The sequence below is a fragment of the Stomoxys calcitrans genome, chromosome 4, assembly GCF_963082655.1.
Source record: "Stomoxys calcitrans chromosome 4, idStoCalc2.1, whole genome shotgun sequence".
Taxonomy (NCBI): Eukaryota; Metazoa; Arthropoda; class Insecta; order Diptera; family Muscidae; genus Stomoxys; species Stomoxys calcitrans.
Window position 1 is genome coordinate 94492360 of NC_081555.1, and position 23663 is coordinate 94516022.

The following is a 23663-nucleotide window of genomic DNA, read 5'->3' on the forward strand; positions in this document are numbered from 1 at the left end:
CAATAAGGAGTTTAAATGAGATTAGAAAACAAATTTTTTATCCAATTTTGAGGGCAATGGCAATATGGGGTTCAAATAAATGATATATAGATATATGAGAATAGAGCACGTTGCTGATATATTTTCCGGGCTTAGTGTTTGGGGGACCAGCCCAATCCCCAAAACATCCCTTAATCGGGCATATTTACCGACCATGTCAGTGTGGAGCTTAAATGAAAGCAGTTGGGGGGTAGAGCAAGAATTGATACCCATTTTAGGGACCAATTTTCCGGAGGTCTACCCCCTTTCCCAAAATATCCCAAAAACAGCAATTTTTTACTGACCATCGCACTATGGGACTCAAATAAAGGTATTTGGGAGTAGAATACGAATTTGATATCTAAATGTAGGACCATGTATTTAGGGCATAACCCCTTCTCCAAAACACCCTGAAAAGGGTAAAAATTTTTCGACCATGCCAAATGTGGCTCAAATGAAAGGTATTTGAGATTAGAAAACGAATTTGATAACCTATTTTGGGGCCATGTGTTTGGGGGACGCCGAATCGTGTAAACTACCCTAAACCAATGGCAATATGGGGTTTAAATAAATGGCATTTGAGAGAAGAGCACAATGCCGATATTTTTTCAGGGCCAAGTATCTGGGGGACTACCTCTCCCCAGAAAACACCACTAAATCAGGGCTGAAGTAAAGTATTTTAAGAATGGAGTACACCTTAGATCTAAACTTAAATTCGTAGACCAATAAAAATCATATGGGATTCGGGCAATGGCACTTATGTTGTTAAATTGTTAGTCAAGCGATATACTATTTTCGTAGTATGGTATTTCACTAAAAGCTCTTTAATTGCCGATAATAAATATTCCAAGGAAACTTTTGTTCCATATAAAGTAAAAGAATGCGCAGCGGAGCGGGCCAGGGTCAGCTGGTCTGCTATAAAAATAAAATTAAGTGGCATAACATCCTGATGAGGCCACAAACGTGGCCGAAATCGCGCTAATTGTATGAGGGCAAGCTACAATTAGCGCGATTTCGGTCACGTTTGTGGCCTCATCAGGATGTTATGCCACTTAATTTCATTTTTATAGCAGACTAGCTGACTCTGCTATAAAAATAAAATTAAGTGGCATAACATCCTGATGAGGCCACAAACGTGGCCGAAATCGCGCTAATTGTATGAGGGCAAGCTACAATTAGCGCGATTTCGGCCACGTTTGTGGCCTCATCAGGATGTTATGCAACTTTATTTTATTTTTATAGCAGACTAGCTGACCCGGGCCTGCTCCGCTGCGCATTCTTACTTTATATGTATGGAACAAAAGTTTCCTTGGAATATTTATTTTCGACAATTAAAGAGCTTTTAGTGAAATACCATGCTACGAAAATAGTATATCGCTTGACTAACAATTTAACAAAATAAGTGCCTTTGTCCGAATTCAATGTTTTTTTTTTTTTTTGTGAGGTTATCAGAAGATTATAAAAGAAGAAAAATTATTGTCCAAGCAAGAATAAACTTGGTATCTTTCGAATCCATCATACGCTATGAAAGTTATAAATATATGCGAGCATAACTCAGAGGGAAATAATACAGAATTTAAAAGTAATTACTAAGCATGTTATACTTATCCTATTCCATTCGAAATCGAGTTACCGCCTCGATTTAATATGAATTTTTCTTTTAAGCTACAAATATCTGCGCATATTATAAATGCAATGTTATTGTGTACATACCTGAAAAATAAAAAAAAAAACTATAATTAGTTTTAGTCCAAAATTCAAAATATTCTCAAGACAAATTTAAAATGCTCAAACAACATTAAAATAGGAAACACAAAATGAACCAACCATGCATAGTTTGAAAATCTGTTGAAAAGGTTAAAAAAGTTAGTTAATTTCAATCTGAAAATAAAAAGCAATATTAGTTTTAAAATAAAATATAAATTAATAATTAATTGATAAAATAAAAATCAAAAGCTGTTTTAACGATTTTCGCGGATTTAAGAGACTGCAATTCAATATTGTCACAATAAAGTACAAAAAAATCAAGCGGATAATTTTGATGCAGGCATATCCTACTCCAGAAACAAGCAATGAACTCTGGCAACACACAGTGTGGTTGGCATATGGAAAACAAAACATTTTTCCAGCTAATCGAATTAAATTGTGGCGCCAAGGAGGTCATTGAAAAACCAATTCCCGATTATGGTATTGGCAATAGACAAACTAGCCATAATGTGACCAAAAGCCACCCGAAGCAACAAGGCACCAGAAGCAGATAGGTTACCGTGTTACCAATTATATAAGACCTGAGGCGTCAAGACGCTGATAAGACATATGCATGGCGCAGATCTGCACAGACTGACTGCAATGCCATAATTCAGCCGAAATGGTATTTACCCAGATGAATAAATACAAGCTACACGCTGATAACATGTATGCATCATCTCGTCTGCTTAAGCTGGCTGGCCCAAAGAGGTGTCTCACTGCAACACGCCGTTCGGACTCGGCTATACAAAGGAGGCCCTTATCATTGATCTTAAACTGATAACATATATGCATCATCTCGTCTGCTTAAGTTGGCTGATAGTACATATACCCAACTATTAAAGCCTCAGAAAGAAGACAACATAGTATGCACATCACATACGTGGGTTGCCTTTTATATTTTGGGATTGGACAACCCCTGTGTTGCAATCTGCCAACTGACAGCTTTATCGTAAAGCTTGACATTTTTAAGGTTATACGTACTCAGAACGTTTTGACATACGAGCGCTCTTTGTGTTGTTTACAGTAACTTAAAAGGAGGCCATCGTAGCGCAGAGATTAGTATGTCCGCCTATGACGCTGAACGCCTGGGTTCGAATCCTGGCGAGACCATGAGAAAAAATTTCAGCGGTGGTTTCCCCTCCTAATGCTGGTAACATTTAAGAGGTACTATGCCATGTAAAAACTTCTCCCCAAAGAGGTGTCACACTGTGGCACTCCGTTTGGCTATAAAAAGGAGGCCCCATATCATTGAGCTTACACTTGAATCGGACTGCACTCATTGACATGTGAGAAGTTTGCCGCCGTTCCTTAGTGGAATGTTCATGGGCAATATTTGTGTTTGTATAGTTGGCATATAGACCGATCTGCTGATTAAGGATCTTAGTTCCAAGCAAATTCTTATTCTAGAACCAAAGTTGTAGAGTTTGGCCAATGGCTTTTCTATTCCATACGGCGCTCACATTGATGTTTATGCCATCATTCGAACCCAGCTTTCACTTCCGTGGTATATGAAAATATCAGCACATAACTAACACTCCCCTTGCAAAAGAATACCAATACGAGTTTAAAAAAATTCAAACATGATACATTTTTTAAAACTGACAGTTAATCTGACCATCCCCTGATTTTTCTTTTTTGTGAATTTCTCAAAACTGTTGATGCTGATAAGCGGAAAGTATAAAAAAAAATCCATCATACCACATCAAAAACATTTCTATTAATTATGGATGGGAAAAATTAAGAAATTTTAAAACAACCCCGAGCGTCATGAAGAAAGCGCAAAAAAAGGGCATCAACTTCAAAGCATCAAACGGCAATAACATCCGGCATGTGACACCGTTGACTGAAATAGTCCGCAATATAAAGTAAATAAAGCCCAAGCTACAGTAAACAAACAACAAAAGCATGAGGCAAAAATAAAAAATAAATAAACAAAAACAACAACAGCAACAATAACAACATCAAAGCCTAAGAAAAGAAATCGTTGTACCAAACAAAAGGGGAAACGGAATTCAAATAACAACAGCCGGACTAAAATAATGCAAGCACATCTACACACACACACACACAGTAGCAATCGCTCACATACCCATCGCCATAGATGCCCGAGGTGCCGGCCATGGCCAAAGCCTTGTAGCGGGCCTGCTCATCTGTCGGCAGGACAATGTCCACTGAACGCGAACGTGTTGCATTGATATTGGGCACCGTCAGGAAGCAGCCATCACTCGGCTGCAATTCTTCCGTTTTATTGCCCGAGGAGACTTTGGAAAAGCAGGAATCCACAGAGGCGGCGCGATCACGTCTTAAATCAGGTACAGCTAAATAAATATCACGCACAACCAAAGCATGCTTGGTTGCCGCTGCGGCAGCCAACAGGGCAGGAGCGGGTGAGCCACAAGTGGCCATGGTGGAGATCTCATCGACGGAAGAGTTGACCGCATCCGCTGAGGACTTGAGCTGTTCCTCCTGTGAGACATTCTCCAGCGAGTTACCTGTGGGTTCAACAAATATAGCTTCCTGGCGGGATATGGAACGTCTGCGTGGTCTTTGGCTCGAGGGTGATAATGGTGGTGGTGCCATGGATGTAGTGTCATCATGCCCTAGCGTCGGCGTCGGTGTCGGCGTCGTCATGGTCGTTGTGGTGTCATCGTTAGTGGCGATAGTAATGGCAGGTGAACAGTCATCCGTACTAAAGGCTGGTGGTGGTGGCAAAGTTACATCGAATGATGGCGCTTGTGGCAGTAATTCTAGGGGTGATATGGGAGGAGGCGGCGGCAGTTCCATCACCGGACTATCGCATACCGACAAAGCAAATGATGGCGAAGCAGGCGGTGAGCCGGGATCAATGGGAAATGAGTAGGTGGGAAAAGGCAGGTAATCTCCATTAGTGGGGGACAGAGTGAAGGTGATGCCGCAGGGTGTAGTTGGTGGCGGGGGCATTAATGTATTACCGAAATGTGGTGACTCATGCTCGGATTCTTCGAGACCCTCATCCTCGGATGTGGTCACTGAACTGCCAATCGTATGACGTCTCATTTGCCGCGGCAAACGAGCTCGTGTCTCATCTATGCTACTCGACATACCACCCAGACGTATATCCATTTCCAGGGCCGCATCATCGTACACATCCAAAGCCTCGGGGCAGGCATTAACATCCTCATCGGTGGCCTCTCCCTCTTCATCCTCGTCCTCCTGGCCAGCCTCTTCTTCGTCCTCTTCGACCAGCTCGCTAACATTGTCCACATCATCATCGTCATCATCATCATAATCATCGTCACTCAGCTCGGAGCTGGTTATGCTGTAGCTCATATTTTTCATCTCATGATGATCCAAGAGGTAACGCTGCTCTGCCCTCATGTGTTTCTCATACTCCTCCAAATACAGGCAATGTATACAGGGCGGTGGTGTTTTAGTCGAAGAACTGCGGCGATTTTTACCTCGACGCGGTACTTCGAGAAAAGTCCCCGAATCATCACTGCCCGCCGAAGCGGCTGCTGAATCGAAAGAATGCGAACGTTGGGCATGCATTGCCTGCGGCACTTGCAGGAAACCCCCCTCGGAGGATTTCTCATCGGACGATGATTGTTGTTTGAGGAAATGCGTTGAGAGCCGTTGAGACTCCAATTGCATTTCGTCAAAGGAGGCGGAACGTACCTGGGGAAAGGAAAAGGAAAAGAAAAGAGGAAAATTTGTTAATAAATGAGAGAGAATTTTTAAAAATTATTTTCGATTCAGAGAAAAAGTAAAATCGCGAATTTAAAAAAATTTTTAAATTTTTTCTTCAAAAGAGCTTTTAGTAATTTTGTCTTAAAAACCTTTTATCTTTAGAGAAATTTTTATGAAAATTTTGTTTTAGAGAAAATTTCATGGAAATTTTGTCTTTAGAGAAAATTTCATGGAAATTTTGTCTTTAGAGAAAATTTCATGGAAATTTTGTCTTTAGGGAAAATTTCATGGAAATTTTGTCTTTAGAGAAAATTTCATGGAAATTTTGTCTTTAGAGAAAATTTCATGGAAATTTTGTCTTTAGAGAAAATTTCATGGAAATTTTGTCTTTAGAGAAAATTTCATGGAAATTTTGTCTTTAGAGAAAATTTCATGGAAATTTTGTCTTTAGAGAAAATTTCATGGAAATTTTGTCTTTAGAGAAAATTTCATGGAAATTTTGTCTTTAGAGAAAATTTCATGGAAATTTTGTCTTTAGAGAAAATTTCATGGAAATTTTGTCTTTAGAGAAAATTTCATGGAAATTTTGTCTTTAGAGAAAATTTCATGGAAATTTTGTCTTTAGAGAAAATTTCATGGAAATTTTGTCTTTAGAGAAAATTTCATGGAAATTTTGTCTTTAGAGAAAATTTCATGGAAATTTTGTCTTTAGAGAAAATTTCATGGAAATTTTGTCTTTAGAGAAAATTTCATGGAAATTTTGTCTTTAGAGAAAATTTCATGGAAATTTTGTCTTTAGAGAAAATTTCATGGAAATTTTGTCTTTAGAGAAAATTTCATGGAAATTTTGTCTTTAGAGAAAATTTCATGGAAATTTTGTCTTTAGGGAAAACTTCATGGAGAAATTCGGAGAAAATTTCATGGAAATTTTGTCTTTAGAGAAAATTTCATGGAAATTTTGTCTTTTGAGAAAATTTCATGGAAATTTTGTCTTTAGAGAAAATTTCATGGAAATTTTGTCTTTAGAGAAAATTTCATGGAAATTTTGTCTTTAGAGAAAATTTCATGGAAATTTTGTCTTTAGAGAAAATTTCATGGAAATTTTGTCTTTAGAGAAAATTTCATGGAAATTTTGTCTTTAGAGAAAATTTCATGGAAATTTTGTCTTTAAAGAAAATTTCGACACTACAGTCTATGGGGGAGCACGGATACCGACAACAGGGGTGAGTCGCTTTTTATGCCTACCATCATAGGATGGGCGTATACAAATCTTGTCATTCCGTTTGTAACATCTCGAAATATTGATCTAGGACCCCAGAAAGTATATGTATTCTTGATCGTTTCCACATTCTGAGTCGATGTAGCCATGTCCGTTCGTCCGTCCATCTGATGTATATCGGTGGGGATTAAAAATGGGCCATATCGGTTTCGATTAAGGTATAGCTCCCATATAAACCGATCTCCCGATTTGACTTCTAAAGACTCTGTAAGCCGCAATTTTTGCTCGATTTGGCTAAAATTTCGCATAGATTGTTCTGTTATGAATCTCAACAACTGTGCCAAGTACGGTCCCAATTGGTCAAGAACCTGATATAGCTCTCATATAACCCGATCTTCCCATTTGACTTCTTGAGCCCTTGGAAGCCACAAATTTTGTCCGTTTGGGCGAAAATTTTGCATATAGTGTTCCGTTATGACTTCCAGCAACCTTGCTAAGTAGGGTCCAAATCGGTCTACAACCTGATATAGCTCCCATAAAAACCGACCTCCCGATTTGACTTCTCGAGCCTCTGGAAGTCTCAGTTTTCATCTGATTTGGCTGAAATTTTGCATCAAGTGTTCTGCTATGGCATGGTCCTATATTCCAATGGCATGGAGGGAGGTCAGGGTGGAAGTTTTACAGGCCCATTGGTCTGTAATCGTTTTTGTTCAAAATACTGAAAAGACTGATGGCCATAAAGGTGAGATAGAGAGACTGACGACAGAGAATTTCAGTGGGGCACAACACGCATACCTCATAGGCAGGACGCTGCAGACGGCGAAGTTCACAAAGTGGTACGAAAAGTCAAGACGTCTCTCTGACAGAAAGTGTACACTATGGCGGCCTTTTTATACCAATCACCGAAAGATGGGGGTATATTCATTTTGTCATTCCGTTTGCAACACATCGAAATATCCATTCCCGACCATATAAAGTATATATATTCTTGATCAGCGTAAAAATCTAAGACGATCTAGACATGTCCGTCCGTCGGTCCCTCTGTCTGTTGAAATCACGCTACAGTCTTTACAAATAGAGATATTAAGCTGAAACTTTGCAAAGATTATTTTTTTTTCATAAGCAGGTTAAGTTCATAGATGGGCTATATCGCACTATATCTTGATATAGCCCCCATATAGACCGATCCGCCGATTTAGGGTCTTAGGCCATTAAAAGCCACATTTATTATCCGATTTTGCTGAAATTTGGGACAGTGAGTTGTGCTAGGCCCTTCGAGACCCTTCTTCAATTTGGTCCAGTTCAGTCCAGATTTTGATATAGCTGCCATATAGACCGATCCTCCGATTTAGGGTCTTAGGCCACTAAAAGCCACATTTATTATCCGATTTTGCTGCAATTTGGGATAGTGAGTTGTGTAAGGTCCTTCGACATCCTTCGTCAATTTGGTCCAGGTTAGTTCAGATTTGGATATAGCTGCCATTTAGACCGATCCTCCGATTTAGGGTCTAAGGCCCATAAAAGCCACATTTATTATCCGATTTTGCTGAAATTTGGGACAGTGAGTTGTGTTATGTCCTTCGACATCCTTCGTCAATTTGGCCCAGATCACTCCAGATTCGGATATTGCTGCCATATAGAGCGATCCTCCGATTTAGGGTCTAAGGCCCATAAAAGCCACATTTATTATCCGATTTTGCTGAAATTTGGGACCGCGAGTTGTTTTAGGCCCTTCGACATCCTTCGTTAATTTGGGCAGGATCGGTCCAGATTTGGTTATAGCTGTCATATAGACCGATCCTCCGATTTAGGGTCTTGGGCCCATAAAAGCCATAAAAGCTGAAATTTGGGACAGTGAGTTGTCTTAGGCCCTTCGACATCTTTCTTTAATTTGGCCCTGATCTCGGTTTTAGGTTTTGGGGCCATAAAAGGCGCATTTATTGTCCGATGTCGCCGATGTTTGGGACAGTGAGTTGCGCTAGGCCCTTCGACGTTCTTCTTCAATTTGCCTTAGATCGGTCCAGATTTGGATATAGGTGCCATATAGACCGATTTCTCGATTTAATATTTTGGGCCCATAAAAGGCGCATTTATTGTCCGATGTTGACGAAATTTGCGACAGAGAGTTAAGTTAAGCCCCTCTACATATTTCTGCAATTTGGTCTAGATCGATCAAAATTTGCATATAGCTGCCATATAGACCGATATCTCGATTTAAAGCCTAGGCCCCAAAAAAGGTGCATTTAAAATCCGATTTCACTGAAATTTGACACAGTGATTTATGTTAGGCTTTTCGACATCCATGTTGTATTTGTTTCAGATCGGTTCATTTTTAGATATAGCTTCTAAAAACACCAATATTTTGTTATACACAATTGAACAATGACTTGTACTTATAAGTATTTGGTCCAAATTGGTACATATTTCATTATAACAGCTATGGGACATAAGGTATGCTATTTTCACCGCATTTTGATGAAAGGTACATATATACCCGAGGTGGTGAGTATCCAAAGTTCGGCCCGGCCGAACTTAACGTCTTTTTACTTGTTGGATATTGGAGATAGGATGAATAGACGCCGAACTACGATACACCCTATTATCTCCCAGTGGACTAATAAAATGCTTTGTGGCAGGCATATTAAGGCGAATCTGGGAGATGGTGTGGTCAGAAGGCGGTTAACAAGAGGAACTCCCTACCCCGTCAATGCGCCAAACTGGCCACCGAGTGAACTCACAACCTAACCTAACCTTGTCTTTGGAAAAAACTTAACCGAAATTTTGTCTTCAGAGAAAATTGAAAATTTTGTTCCTAAAGGAAATTTAATATTTTTTTTTTTTTTTAAATTAGTTAAAATTTTTTATATAGATTTAAATATTAGCTTTTAAAATTATTTTGCATTTTTATCCTTCAAATTTTCTAATTTACATTCCTTCGTTATGAATTATGCTTTTTACACCATTCTTCTATTTGTAGCACAAGGAGAACATGGTTCCCACTTTTCGATTACACACAAAAATACCAACTCTTCGTCATCACGAACGGAAATGAGCAAAAACTGAATAAATTTGATTAAAATCAAGGTATGTACCGCACACAATGCACTTATTTCCATTCAAGCATGCATACACATATGCACATGTCCTGCTTTGCAAAATCTTAAATTAAATTAAAAGTGCGACACTTGTACATGTGAACAGCGCATATACAGAGAATGAAAAGGAGGAGTAGCTTTAAGTTTACTGCAAGTTCTCATAAATCCCTCGAGTGTTCGCACGCCGAACTCATAAAAAGGAATATTTAATAATGGCGTACACAACCACGTACTGGAATATAAAGAAGAAAAAAAAAATCCTTATATTACTCCCATCCTATGGAGAAAAAGGTGTCACGCAAAAAACTATAAAGCATTCCTTATATCACACGCTCACACATGACACACCAAAAGAATTATTGCGTGATTTGCGTGTGTGCGATGTCATAGACAACCACAAGAACAAAGAAAGTCGTCTGATTTCATACACGCGCACACATACACACACGCAGGGTATCATATATACGGTTTAAATTTAAATTAATTTTTAAATCATCTTGTTGTCGTCGTAGAAGAGAAGTTATATGTAAAAGGGTGAAGCAAAAAAAAAAAAAAAACAATAAAAGGAAAAACACAAGGCAGACATTTTTTGTGATTAGGATGGAGGTTTTGGGTGTGACAATATGTTCGAAAAATCTAATCGATGAGTTCCAAGATTGGATGGTCTCCATGGAGCATTCTTTCTCAGACCATCGCTACATTAGGTTAACTACATTAGCACGGCCAGCACCGAAACCGATAAACTTCAATAATAAGTTGAAAACCAAGTGGCCCAAATTCGGAAGACTACTCAGAAGAAGACTTGGGCAAGACTTGGGCTGTTGAGTGAAGTGGATGCGTTTTTATTTCGCTTCTCAAAGAAAAATAGTATATATCCGTATCTCGGAATAGGTACTACCCATTATGAAAAAAATTGTAAAGCCTTTTGGAGTAGGCTAGAAATGGACTCCAAAGACTTAACATCTGCGGTGGTGGCCTCAGACCCTAGCGTGTTGTCCTCCCCTCCTATAGGTGTGGGTGCCTTGGCACCTGTAGTCGAGTGTAATGCTTCAAGCGCACAACAAGTCGTCAGACTAATTAGTGAGGATGACACGGATAAACCAGAGGGATGCAAAGTTCGTCCCCAGCCTTTAAGTAAAGGTGGTGTTTCTGACTCGGATTCAGACAGTGACTGTGTCAATGAAACAGGTCATCGCAGCAGAATCGAGAGATGAGGGCATCTGGATGACGGCAGAGGTGAGCGATGGCTTTGCTAAGCTCACAAGCAGATCGAGAAAGTGGTCCGGTGCACGACGAAGAAACGAAGAAGACAGTGGAGTATGTACCGGCAGCGTAATCGGGCGAAAGTGCAGGATTCTGGAAGGGATAGAACAGACATTCCAAGCACTTCTACGGAAGCTGGAAAAAGAATCATATCTCACGAGCATAACACTGCTAAAATGCTGAAGAAGAAGAAAAAGAGCTCCCGCAATGGAGACTTCAGGCAGTGTCCTGCGGAGTTAAACAAAGTTGGAACAGGAACGAAGGAAGCGCGCATGGCCCCTGAGTCTTCATGGAGGACTGTGACTTTCAAAAAGGAAGCCACAGCCATCACGGAAGGGGAATATGGTCGCGGAGAATGGTAAGGAGCCGCCCTCTTACGCCAGAGTGGCAAGGAAACACAACAGAGATGAGCTGACTTATGCAGTCATTAATATCGGCTGTGCATCTGGTAGGATTCCACCAGATCATCGGTCCCAAGTGGAGGATATGGTTAACGATCGGATTTGTGAACATGTGTGGAACTCTGTAGAGGGTCCACCCATACGGATTATGAGCTGCGAGTATGGAGGAGAGATCTTTATGCTGCGTTTCGTGTCAGCGGAATGTATTGATATCGTCAAACGGCTCGTCAGAGGTATTCACGCTTCATGGGAGGGCTCAAAGCTCGACCTGGTGAGAAAGATGGACATTCCCCAGCTCACAAAGGCGATGGTCTTCAGCAACGTATGGGGCAGTAAATTTGCGACGGAACGCATGTTGGGATTCTTGGGCAAGCAAAATCAAGGTTTGGTCACAGAGAAGTGGGAGGTCTTCCACAGGGAGGAGAAGGAGGAAGGAACTCTCTTTGTGGTTGGCATTGATCAAGTCTCCGTGACAAGTTTGGCTAAGACTAATGACATGGCGTACTACGGGAGCAAAACTGACTTTTTCAAGATTGGGAAGACTAGGATAGGCAGAAATTTTCATTCTGCGACACCAGGCCAAATGAAAAGAGACAAAGAGACAATCACGGCATCTCTCAATATTGGAAAGACTAGGAGAAGCAAAGATCCTAATATTAAAATATCAGGCAGTGCAGTGGCGTGAGACCCAACACAGCCTAACAAGCAGGAAACCGACGACGGACCCATCACCAACTTAAAGATACGGAATACTGGGATAGGTAAAGAACCTAATGTTGAAAAATTATGCAGCGCAGGGACAAGAGACCTAATGCAACCCAACGAACAGGGAGCCGATGATGGTACTATCACCTACTCCCAAGAAGCCCATATACTTAAGATTTGGAAGGCTAAGATAGACAAAGATCCTAGTATTGGATCACCAGGCAGTACAGGGAATGGAAATCCAATACAGCTGAACGAACAGGGACCCTACCATGGAACCATTACCGACTTTATAAAAAGTCGGAAGACTAGACTAGGCAAAGAACCTAAAACGATGACATCAGGCAATGCAGTGAGAGGAAAGTCAATGCAGTCTAAAGAACAGGGAGCAGACGATGAGATCATGACCTACTCCCAAGATGGCCATTTACTGGAGGACTAATGATTGAGGTTATCCAGATAAACCTCCACCGGAGCGAGACTGCTACACACGCTCTGATGGAGAAAATCAGCAAGGGCAAGATTCATATTGCCCTAATTCAGGAGCCATGGACGACCCGGAACAAAGTTTCTGGACTCAACCATATCAACTACCAATTATTCTATGCTAACACTGGTACTCGGCCAAGGACCTGCGTTATTTGTCATAAAAATTTGAATTATGTGTTTTCCCCAGAGTTGTCAACGTCGGATGCAACAGTGGTGAGACAGGGAGACGGTGGAGTAGACCTGGCATCACTTTATCTGCCTTCCGACTCTCCGACACCGCCACCCACGTCGGAGCTGCAACGGCTGGTGAGAAAAGCAAAACAGACAGGAAACGAGGCACTAATAGGGTGCCATGCGAACTCTCACCACATTTCGTGGGGTAGTCTAACACTAATAAGCGGGGCCAAGCCCTGGCAGAGTTCTTGAATACTAACGACCTAATAACACTTAGTATTGGTAACACCGCTACCATTGTTAATAGGATTAGGGAGGAGGTATTAGATGTGACGATATGTTCCGATCCGAAATCTGATCGATGAGGTTCAGGATTGGAGGGTCTCCATGGAGCATTCTTTCTCTGACCATCGCTACATTAGGTTTAGAATAGCACGGCCAGGAATCCGATAAGCTTCCGCAGTAAGTTGAAAACCAACTGTCCCAAATTCGGAAGACTACTCAAGAGAAGACTTGGTCAAAATAATTTAGATTGTCCAAGCATAGAAGAGATTGACGAGAATGTCAACAGGATTACGACTGCACTGGTGGGGTCCTTCGAAGGTAGTTGTCCTCTTTGAGAAAGGAAATCAGCCCAAGAAAATCCCTGGATGAGCAGGGAGATTTGCAACATTGAGAAAGGGGTCCGCAGAATTTATAACAGAGCACGGCGTAAAAAAGCGGTAGTAAATTGGGATGTGTATTACACTCGGCTCAAGGAATACAATAAGATTATCAGAGCGGTAAAACGTGTCTTCTGTTAGCTTTTCTGCGACCAGGTCGATAGCGTAAATGACGCCGCCAAGATGAAAAAGTTTCTCTCAAAAACCCATATTCAAACTGATACGTTAAGAGACGGCAATGGAGTGAGAACAGAGACAACGGAGGTCATATTGAGGCTTTAGATGAAAACGCATTTTCCGCAGGGTACTATCTGGTGTCCATCTGGCCAGATCAGATGGACACCAGATAGTCGGCCTGCTTTTGAAGTAACGCCGGAAATATTCTATTAGGTCTGGAAGACTTAAATGGTTTGAAGCTTCTCAAGGCTTTCTTGGCCATAAATTCCGTTTTGATAAGCCTTCGATCAACCTCATTATTCCGGCATCTCCGTGAGTCCTGTCGTATCCTGCGGAAAATGCGTTTTCATCAAAAGCCTCAATATGACCTCCGTCGTCTCTGTTCTCATTCCCTTGCCGTCTCTTGACGTTTCAGTTTGGACATGGGTTTTTGAGAGAAACTTTTTTATCGTGGCGGCGTCATTTACGCTATCGACTTGGTCGCAGAAAAGCTTCTAGGAGATACGTCTGATCTGGCCAAAATTTTCACAGCGTGCCTAGGACTTGCATATACTCCAAAAGCCTGGCAGGAGGCAAGGGTGGTGTTTATACTCAAGCCCGGCAAGGGAAGCTATGGGACACCAAAGGCCCACAGACCCATAAGCCTTACGTCTTTCTATTCAAAACCATGGAAGGCATTGTGGATACCATGATAAAGAGTATGACATCCAGCGAACTGCTCAAATACAAACAGCATGCCTATGTCAAGGGAAGGTCGGTGGACACTGCCTTGCACGAGGTTGTGCATAAAATAGAAAAATTCTTCGATGCCAAAACGTAAACTCTGGTGGTATGCATTGACATCAAGGGGGCTTTTAACAAAGTGCGGATCGACATATTGATCCAATCCTTAGACCAGTACCGGCTGGAACGGGTCTTAAGACATTGGAAAAACCCTATGCTAAGGAAAAGGTGGATAAATTGCGAGTCCTTTGACATGAATAAAAGGGAGAAAGTGGCACAGGGCACGCCATAGGGTGCATTTTGTCGCCACTCCTATGGGTGACCACCACAAATGACCTATAACGGATGCTGACTGAGGAAGGATTTGAACCCGCCTGCTATGCAGACGATGTTATAATACTTCTTAGGTGTAAAGATCCGAACCAGCTATGCAGAAGGGCCGAAAGGGTCTTGCAGATGGCACACGACTGGGCTAGACCCAGGGGTTTCAATGTAAACCCAGAGAAGAATGAACTAAGCCTATTTACAAGTAAGACGGAGGTGGGCCAATATATAACCGCTATATAGAACGATATCCAGACTTATAGTCTTGAGCAGAGATGGTCCGTAAGACGATTTTTTAGGTTTCCGACTGTCAAAAAGTTGTAAAAGTCGAAAACGTCGTATACTTGTATAAAACGTAGAAAAAGTCGCAAACGTCATAAACCTTAATAACTCAGTGTAAAAGTTTGATTTTTAACAAATATTATTGTCACTTATTTGTTGCATATAGAAGAGTTTATATGTAAAAAAATTTCGCAATAAAAGAAATATTAAGTTTTTTTTTTAATTTTTGCATTTACATTTTTCACATAATAAATTGGAAATATACGCAAATTTCAAGTCAATTTATAAAGTAACGTTTAAGGATTTTTTTGTGAAGCAAAAAATCAATAAATTATTAGTTTTCATCAATTATATTTAGAAATTGCAATTATTTTGTATCCTTTTGCAAAATTATTTGCATCTCCCGTTTTAATTTGCTTTTTGAAAGCTGTTGTAAACGACATACAGCGGTCAAAAAAAGTATTCATCATTAGCAAAATTGATAATAAATTCACTTATTTTGGGTAATTGAAGAAAATTTAAAGTAAACAAATAATGCAGTTTTATGCAGTTTTAGTTTATTTTTCGTAATATGTTTTAAAATAAATTCAAAAAATAAATTTAATTAGCGCAAAAAATGCAATTTTATATAATAACACCAAAAACAGAACAAAAAAAGTATTCATCATTGATGTGCTATCATCAAAGTCAAATTCAAATATTATTTGGGAATCCCCCTTTTCTGTTTTATTTAGTAAAGGAGGCTTTGCCCTTGACAGCAAATATTTAATTTCATTGAAAATATAGTTTTTGTCAAAATGGGTCGTAAGCAAAACGAGGTTTCTGATGAGGTAAAAGTTTTGATAATAAAACACCACAGGAATGGTTTAACTCAAAAAACTATCAGTGAAATATTAAATAGACCACGATCTACTATACAATCCATCATCAGAAAGTGGACAGAAACGAAAACTGTTGACAATAAACCAAGATCTGGTCGACCAAAAGCACTTTCAGTTGGAGATGTGCGTTGGCTAGTGCGGCAAGTTCAGAAAACTCCGAAGACAAATGCGACCATTCTTCGTAAAAACACTATGGAATATTTAGGGAAGGAAGTTACTACACAAACAATTCGAAATACACTCAAAAGGCATAGTTACAGAGGAAGAACTGCACGTAAGAAGCCCTTTATAAATAAAATAAACCGAGTGAAAAGGCTAAACTTCGCAAAAATGTATGTAAAACAGCCCGAATCATTTTGGAAAACAGTCATTTTTGCAGACGAGAGCAAGTTTAATCTTTTTGGGTGCGTTGGAAAGGTCATAGTGTACAGAAAACCAAATACAGAGCTTGAAGAACGAAACACAGTTGCTACTGTAAAACATGGTGGAGGTGGTTTAATGGTTTGGGGGTGTATGGCGGCTTCAGGAGCGGGAAATCTTGAAATTATTAATGGAGTAATGGATCATAAGTATTACATTGACATTTTAAAGAGGAATTTAAAAGATAGTGCTGTAAAACTTGGGCTTGGTAATAACTTTCAATATTATCAAGATAATGACCCCAAACATTCTGCTTTAAATACCAAGATGTGGATGCTGTATAACTGCCCCAAAGTCATTAAAACTCCTCCTCAAAGTCCCGACTTGAACCTAATTGAACATCTTTGGGAACATCTCGAACGCGCAATTTTTCGAGCAAGAGTCAAATGCAACAGGTGATAATGGAGGAATGGACTAATATAGACCAAAATATAATCGCTAAATTAGTCCAATCGATGTCAAACCGTTTAAAAGAAGTTATAAGACGCGGTGGTCGAATAACAAAGTATTAATTTTTTTAAATTATGTTATTTATTTTTTTGGTTTTTTGCAATGATGAATACTTTTTTTGTTTAATTTTTTGTGTTCAGCTGTAAAATGGCCCTTTTTGTTCCAATAAATACTATTTTTTTCTTTAAAAACAATGAAATTGTGTACATATATATCACACAAGCACTACTGCATCATTAGTTTAATATGTTTTTATTCCAATTGTCTTTTGTAGACTTATTAAAAAAAAAACATTGAATGATGAATACTTTTTTTGACCGCTGTATGTTAAAAATGCAAGTGTCAAGTGCATTTCTGAGGAAGTGTCAAGTGAAATGGTACATGGAGTCTTAATACTTATGCCAAAATTTTTAGTTAATCAGATCAAAAATTCGACATATTTTCGTTCGAATTTTTTTTTCTGTCAGAAACCTAGTTTTTTGGCTAGGTTTACGACGTTTTCGACGTATGTAATATACGTCGGAAACGTATGTCATATACGTCACTGTTTCTGACAGGCCATCTCTGGTCTTGAGGCAATAAATTGGTAATTTTTCATCCGATTGCGATGAAATTTGGCACAGTGAGTTCTAAAGGGTGATTTTTTTGAGGTTAGGATTTTCATGCATTAGTATTTGACAGATCACGTGGGATTTCAGACATGGTGTCAAAGAGAAAGATGCTCAGTATGCTTTGACATTTCATCATGAATAGACTTACTAACGAGCAACGCTTGCAAATCATTGAATTTTATTACCAAAATCAGTGTTCGGTTCGAAATGTGTTCATTCACCGTAACGTTGCGTCCAACAGCATCTTTGAAAAAATACGGTCCAATGATTCCACCAGCGTACAAACCACACCAAACAGTGCATTTTTCGGGATGCATGGGCAGTTCTTGAACGGCTTCTTTGTTGCTCTTCACTCCAAATGCGGCAATTTTGCTTATTTACGTAGCCATTCAACCAGAAATGAGCCTCATCGCTGAACAAAATTTGTCAAAATTTGAACACATTTCGAACCGAACACTGATTTTGGTAATAAAATTCAATGATTTGCAAGCGTTGCTCGTTAGTAAGTCTATTCATGATGAAATGTCAAAGCATACTGAGCATCTTTCTCTTTGACACCATGTCTGAAATCCCACGTGATCTGTCAAATACTAATGCATGAAAATCCTAACCTCAAAAAAATCACCCTTTAGTAGACCATAGACATAGACATTTCTGTAAAGTGCGATTCTGATCGGACTATATTTGGATAGAGCTGCCCTTAGACCGACCTCTTGATATCCTGATATAGCGTATTGAGGCCATAGAAGATCTATTTATTCCCCGAAATCGATGAAATTTGGCACAGTGTGTTCTTGTACACCCCTACCCATTCCTGTAAAATGTGGTACAGGTCGGACAATATTTGGATATAGCTGCCACATATACCGATCTCCCGATATCATGTAATGAGGAGCATTTTTCATCCGATTTCTATGAAATTTGGTACAGCGAGTTCCAGTACCCCTCTAAACCTTTTTGTTGAATATAGTCAAGATCGAACCATATTTGGATATAGCTATCATATAGACCGATCTCCCAATATGCAGAATTGAGCTCATAAAAGGAGCATTTTTCATCCGATTTTGATAAAAAAAATGCTCCTACCCATGACATAAATACAAAGGAAAGAATGGCACATAGCACGTCACAGGGGGGCATTTTATCGCCACTCCTATGGGTGACCACCATAAATGACCTATTACGGATGCTTACCGAGGAGAGATTTGAACCCGTCTGCTATGCAGACAATGTTGTTATACTTCTTAGGTGTAAAGATCCGAACCAGCTATGCAGAAGGGCCGAAAGGGTCTTGCAGATGGCACACGACTGGGCTAGACTCAGGGGTCTCAATTTTTCCCCAAAGAAGACTGAAATATGTCTGTTCACAATGAAGACGAAGGTGAGCCAATTTGACGCGCCACGTTTCCCCTTTAGAACGATTTCGATATCTGACAAGGTCAAATACTTAGGAGTGATCTTGGACAGGAAACTGAATATTCAGGAGCGTACTGAGAAGGCTCACAGATATTGGGCACTATGTGGAGGGGCCGTAGGCTCGAAATGGGGCCTGAATCCAAGAATAGTCCACTGGCTCTACAGAAGCGTGATTAGACCAATACTTACATATGCCTCAGTAGTTTGGGGAACTACTATGGAGAAAAAGGATCATACAACTGGTTCAGAGAACATGTTGTCTTAGCATAGGCGGAGCGATGAGGGCCACGCGCACTAGGGCACTGGAGACTGTTTTAGGCATCCAACCCATAGACATACAGATTAAGTGTGAGGCAGTCATTGTGGCTATGAGCCTTAAGGCGTTGGGAGAATCGATTGAGGATGGGAGCAGCTCATATAATCGTGGTCTAATCGAGGCTACAATAGGAAACCTGAAAAGAAGGAAAGAGGTTTCCGATCGAATACCTGAGATGAACCTTGAGGTCGTGTGCAAGGCACTGATGCCAGCAGCGCAGTCTTGGATTGCCTGGGGGTCTACATTGAGGACAGAGATCTGTTTTAGACTGCCTTACCATAATACGGGCCTGCAGACGTATATCCAGGCGATCACGGAATGCGTGTAGTGGTGTGGTGCTAACGTGAAGACGTCGAGTGTGAACATCTTTACGGATAGTAAAGTGGCCATAAAAGCAATAACAACCAGGAGGGTAAGAGGAACAGTTTTGAAGAAGAGGATTGACGGCTCTTCTGAGAATGGAAAAATCCGCATTGTTTGGTTGCCGGGCCATAACGGAGTAAGGGAAATGAAAGGCAGACGAATTGGCAGTGTAGGGCATGTGGGGAAGATGATGAAACGTTGGAGCATATCCTTTGTCATTGCCCCGCTTTCGCTTCTAAAAGATACCGGCACTTAGGTGGGGACACTATACCAGACATTAACCAACTTAGGGGAGTGGCATGGAAAACAATAAGGGATAATTAAAAGAATTTTACAAATATTTTACAATTTGTCTAGAAAGGGATCCTCTATTAGTCTTTTGCGGAACAATTCTGTGATTTACATAAAATAATTTTTTTAAAATTTGATTGTCAACGAAGCTTTCTCGTAACTTGAATTTCTAAGAAAGATTTTTTTTTAGAAATTTCTACATTTTCTGAACAACCCACTGTTTATGCCAGCTAAACTAAGGTTGGGAAAACCAACATCCGTTCTTACTAGGTTATGTTCGTATAAATGAAATGTATGTTTTCATACTATCACATAACGCCCCAATGATGATGACGAGACATCTGTTTGCGGTGGTGTTTAACATGTAGACATAATAATGACACAGTAATCAATGTTTTGGGAAAATAATTTCAATTGCCTTGCATGGAAACCAATTAGTATTGCCATTAACACTTAACTGGAAGAATTTTTCTTGTATTGGGTTGCCCAAAAAGTAATTGCGGATTTTTTAAAAGAAAGTAAATGCATTTTTAATAAAACTTAAAATGAACTTTAATCAAATGTACTTTTTTACACTTTTTTTCTAAAGCAAGCTAAAAGTAACAGCTGATAACTGACAGAAGAAAGAATGCAATTACAGAGTCACAAGCTGTGAAAAAATTTATCAACGCCGACTATATGAAAAATCCGCAATTACTTTTTGGGCAACCCATTATATTTACTTCTACACATATTAAAGTTACCTACATATTTAACCAGGCCTAAATGTAAGTATTGTCTGCGATTTTCGAGTGCATTGAACCATCGAAATCGCTTCAAAAAGCCCAACAACTTGCTAATGTTCACAACCGTTAAATCTGACAAGTTCTCAATGAAATGGGAACCTAAAGTGGGACTTCTTCTGACTGCCACTGCGCGACACACACACAACAGATGTTCTATAGAAATGACAACCTAAGGTGGAACTTTTTATGACTACTTATGCGGGTCACACACACACAACAGATGTTCTATAGACTTTCTTCCTCGGCGACCGCGCGGCCTCTGCAGAAGTCGTTACTTGCAACTTTCAGTCTGTCAGCATGTTTTCCGATCAGACAGTGGCCTATCATAATGACTGAGACATCAGTTCTAGCCAGCGACAACAAAGCGGTAGACCTCTTCAAGTCTAGATTGGGCCACACAATTTTTGAGTGTACCGCTCAGCCATCTCAATAAGAGACTTGCGACAGTCTATGTGTTTGAGTTCAGAAATGCGTTCTCCAGGGATTTAATGGCTGCCTGGCTGTCTGAGAAGATATTTATGCCAATCGTATTTATGACCTTGTATCTAAGCCATTCCATCGCTTCTTTTATTGCAAGGATCTGCGCTTGATCTCGACTACTATATTGGTCGGATAACTTCTCTATATGACCAGTCTCAGTTCTTCAGTGCAGAGAATGCACCCACCTGCTATTCTAGTTTGGAACCATCCGTTTAGAAGTCTATTGTAAAGGGTGATTTTTCATCTATTATCTTTTTGGCAACACTGGTTAAAACTGCTTACGCACGTTTCGTGTTTTATTTTACTGTCAAACATCTTCAGTTTGGTCTATAATTTAACCATGAATCGTCTTACAAACAAACAACGCTTGCAAATTATTTAATTTTATGATCAAAATGGATGCTCTTTAAGAAAGCTTATCGAGCGCTTCTTTGACGAAACAACGAAGCTCATTTTTGGTTCAATGGGTACGTATTTAAGCAGAATTTTCTATCCAATGCATCTAGAAAAAGTCACAGTTTGGTGCAGTTTATGGTCTGGTGGCATCATTGGAACGTACTTCTTCAAAGTTGATGCGAATCGTAACGTAACTGTGAATGGTGAGCGCAACCGTGAGATGATATCCAACTTTTTTTTACCCAAAATGCAAGAGCTTGACTTGCATGACATGTGGTTTTAACCACATAGCACTCGTAACAATGGACTTCTTGAGAGGCAAGTTCGGTCAACATTTTTATTTCAACTTCGGGACCGGTCAATTGGTCACCTAGATCGTGCGATTTAATGCCATTAGACTATTTTTTGTAGGGCTATGTTAAAGCTCATGACTATACAGACAAGCCCTTCAATTGACGCATTGGAAGACAGCATTGAAGCATTAAGTCGTGCGATACCGGCCGAAATGTTGGATGGACCATTTGAGGCGCAGTCACCGTCAACATTTGCGTGAAATAATCTTCAAACATTAAAGTATATGGACCGCACTATCGATTCAAATAAAGATTTGAAGCATTTTTCACACTGCTTGGATCTCCGAGCATTGTCTCAAGGAACACACAGTGTCCGGAGCCGCCGCTTGACAGCCTTACAGCATTGATCGAGCCAATTTGTCTAACCACAATGTCTTAAAGCCTTAGTTGTAGCATTAAAATCAGTGCATCAGATGGTGTCGTCCTCAATGTAGCTGTGATGCATGAACAAGCCACCCTTTGGATCCGGCTAAGTATTAAAAAGAATATCGACTTTTGAAGTGCTGTCCTCCAGATTACAACACCATATAGCATTATAAGTCTCACAACTGCAGTATAGAGCCAGTGCATGACACGCGGCATAAACTCTAACTTTTCCCTAAGGCTCTTTTCAAGATGTATAGGGCAAGAGTTGGCTTTTTTGTCCTTTCCAAAATGTTTGATTTGAAGTTCTATTTGCTGTCCATGTATTTTGTGCTTTCAGTTATAGGAACATTCTCTCTTCCCAAATTGACAGGTGCCACTGTGAGCAACTTGTGACTCCTGCTGAAAAAAACTACTTCCGTCTCAGACAGCTTCACGCTTAGACTACTTTTGGTAGCCCACTTCGCCGTCATACGCGGGTCTTCCTGAAATAGATCTCTAAGAGTGTCGGGAAACTTTCTTTCAACCTCAACAGTCATCTGTCAGATCTCAAGACTGCCGTAATGCATCTATTAGCTATTAGTAACTAAGTTATTAATAAATTTTCATACAGTTGATGTTGATGTCTAGGAACTTTAGCTCCTTTATGATTGACGTCGCACAGTGGGATGTGAAGAAAATAAATGGAAGTAAGTCTGCAATTTTTTAAAGGATAAAGATATCTTCATTAAATCTTCATGGTTATAGCTTATGCTTATGTCAAACAAATGAGGGTCTTAGAGCGCTCCACCTGTTTAGAGGCGGGAGGTCACCTGGAATGGACGGTATGACTGGACAGATGTGTAAAAGCATCTGGAAGGCTATACCTGATCATGTCGAATTGATCCTCACATGATATGTCGAAGTAGGCTATTTCCCTCGTACGTGGAAATGTGCTCGAGTCATAGTCCTTCTGAAATTGTCCGATCGATTGGGGAGCAATCTAAGATCGTATCAGGGCATCAGTCTCGTCCCTGTGCTTGCAAAAGTATTTGAGAGGACAATGGTGCCAACATTAAGGCAGGGTTATGTGGACGGTACTTCTCCGTACCAGTTCGGCTTCCGGGAGCGAAAGACCACTGTGGATGCTTGGATCCATGTGCAGAGCTTTGTAAGAGAATAGGGCGCCAGATATGTCCTTGACATATTTATCGATTTCAAAGGCGCGTTTGATTACCTTTCATAGCGTAGCGCACTTACTAGATTGGGCGAAATAGGTTTTTGGGAACTTTCTCTCTGGCGTAATTACTTGGTTGGTGCTAACGATACGATTTGGAAGGATATTCACCGTCGCTGCCCTCAGGAGTCTATCTGTGCTCCATATATATGAAACTTTATGATGGATCCCCTGTTGGGAACTCTCGCTGAGTCCTTCAAAATTAGTGCATATGCGGATGACCTGCTCATAATGGTTGAAGGAGATTCCAGATTTGCGCTGGAAACTCGCGGTGAGCTGATGAAGGTGTTGGTGTTGATGTCGCGGAGGACAAAACCGTGACAATGTTGGTCAAGGACATCTTGTTGCGGAATTGTCCACCCACGATTCGATCTG

General features: G+C 40.2%; 1 protein-coding gene across 1 annotated transcript in view; it reads right to left on the reverse strand.

The window, feature by feature from the left end:
• Positions 1-1622: 1622 nt before the first annotated feature.
• The window catches only part of LOC106095498 (eye-specific diacylglycerol kinase), a 37487-nt gene continuing 15446 nt past the window's right edge, over positions 1623-23663 (reverse strand). The window contains exons 2-3 of the mRNA XM_059367205.1: positions 3857-5421; positions 1623-1731 (exon numbers count right to left, since the gene is read on the reverse strand). Of these exons, the coding sequence (XP_059223188.1) occupies positions 1623-1731; positions 3857-5421 (1674 nt within the window). The remainder of the gene's footprint in view (positions 1732-3856; positions 5422-23663) is intronic.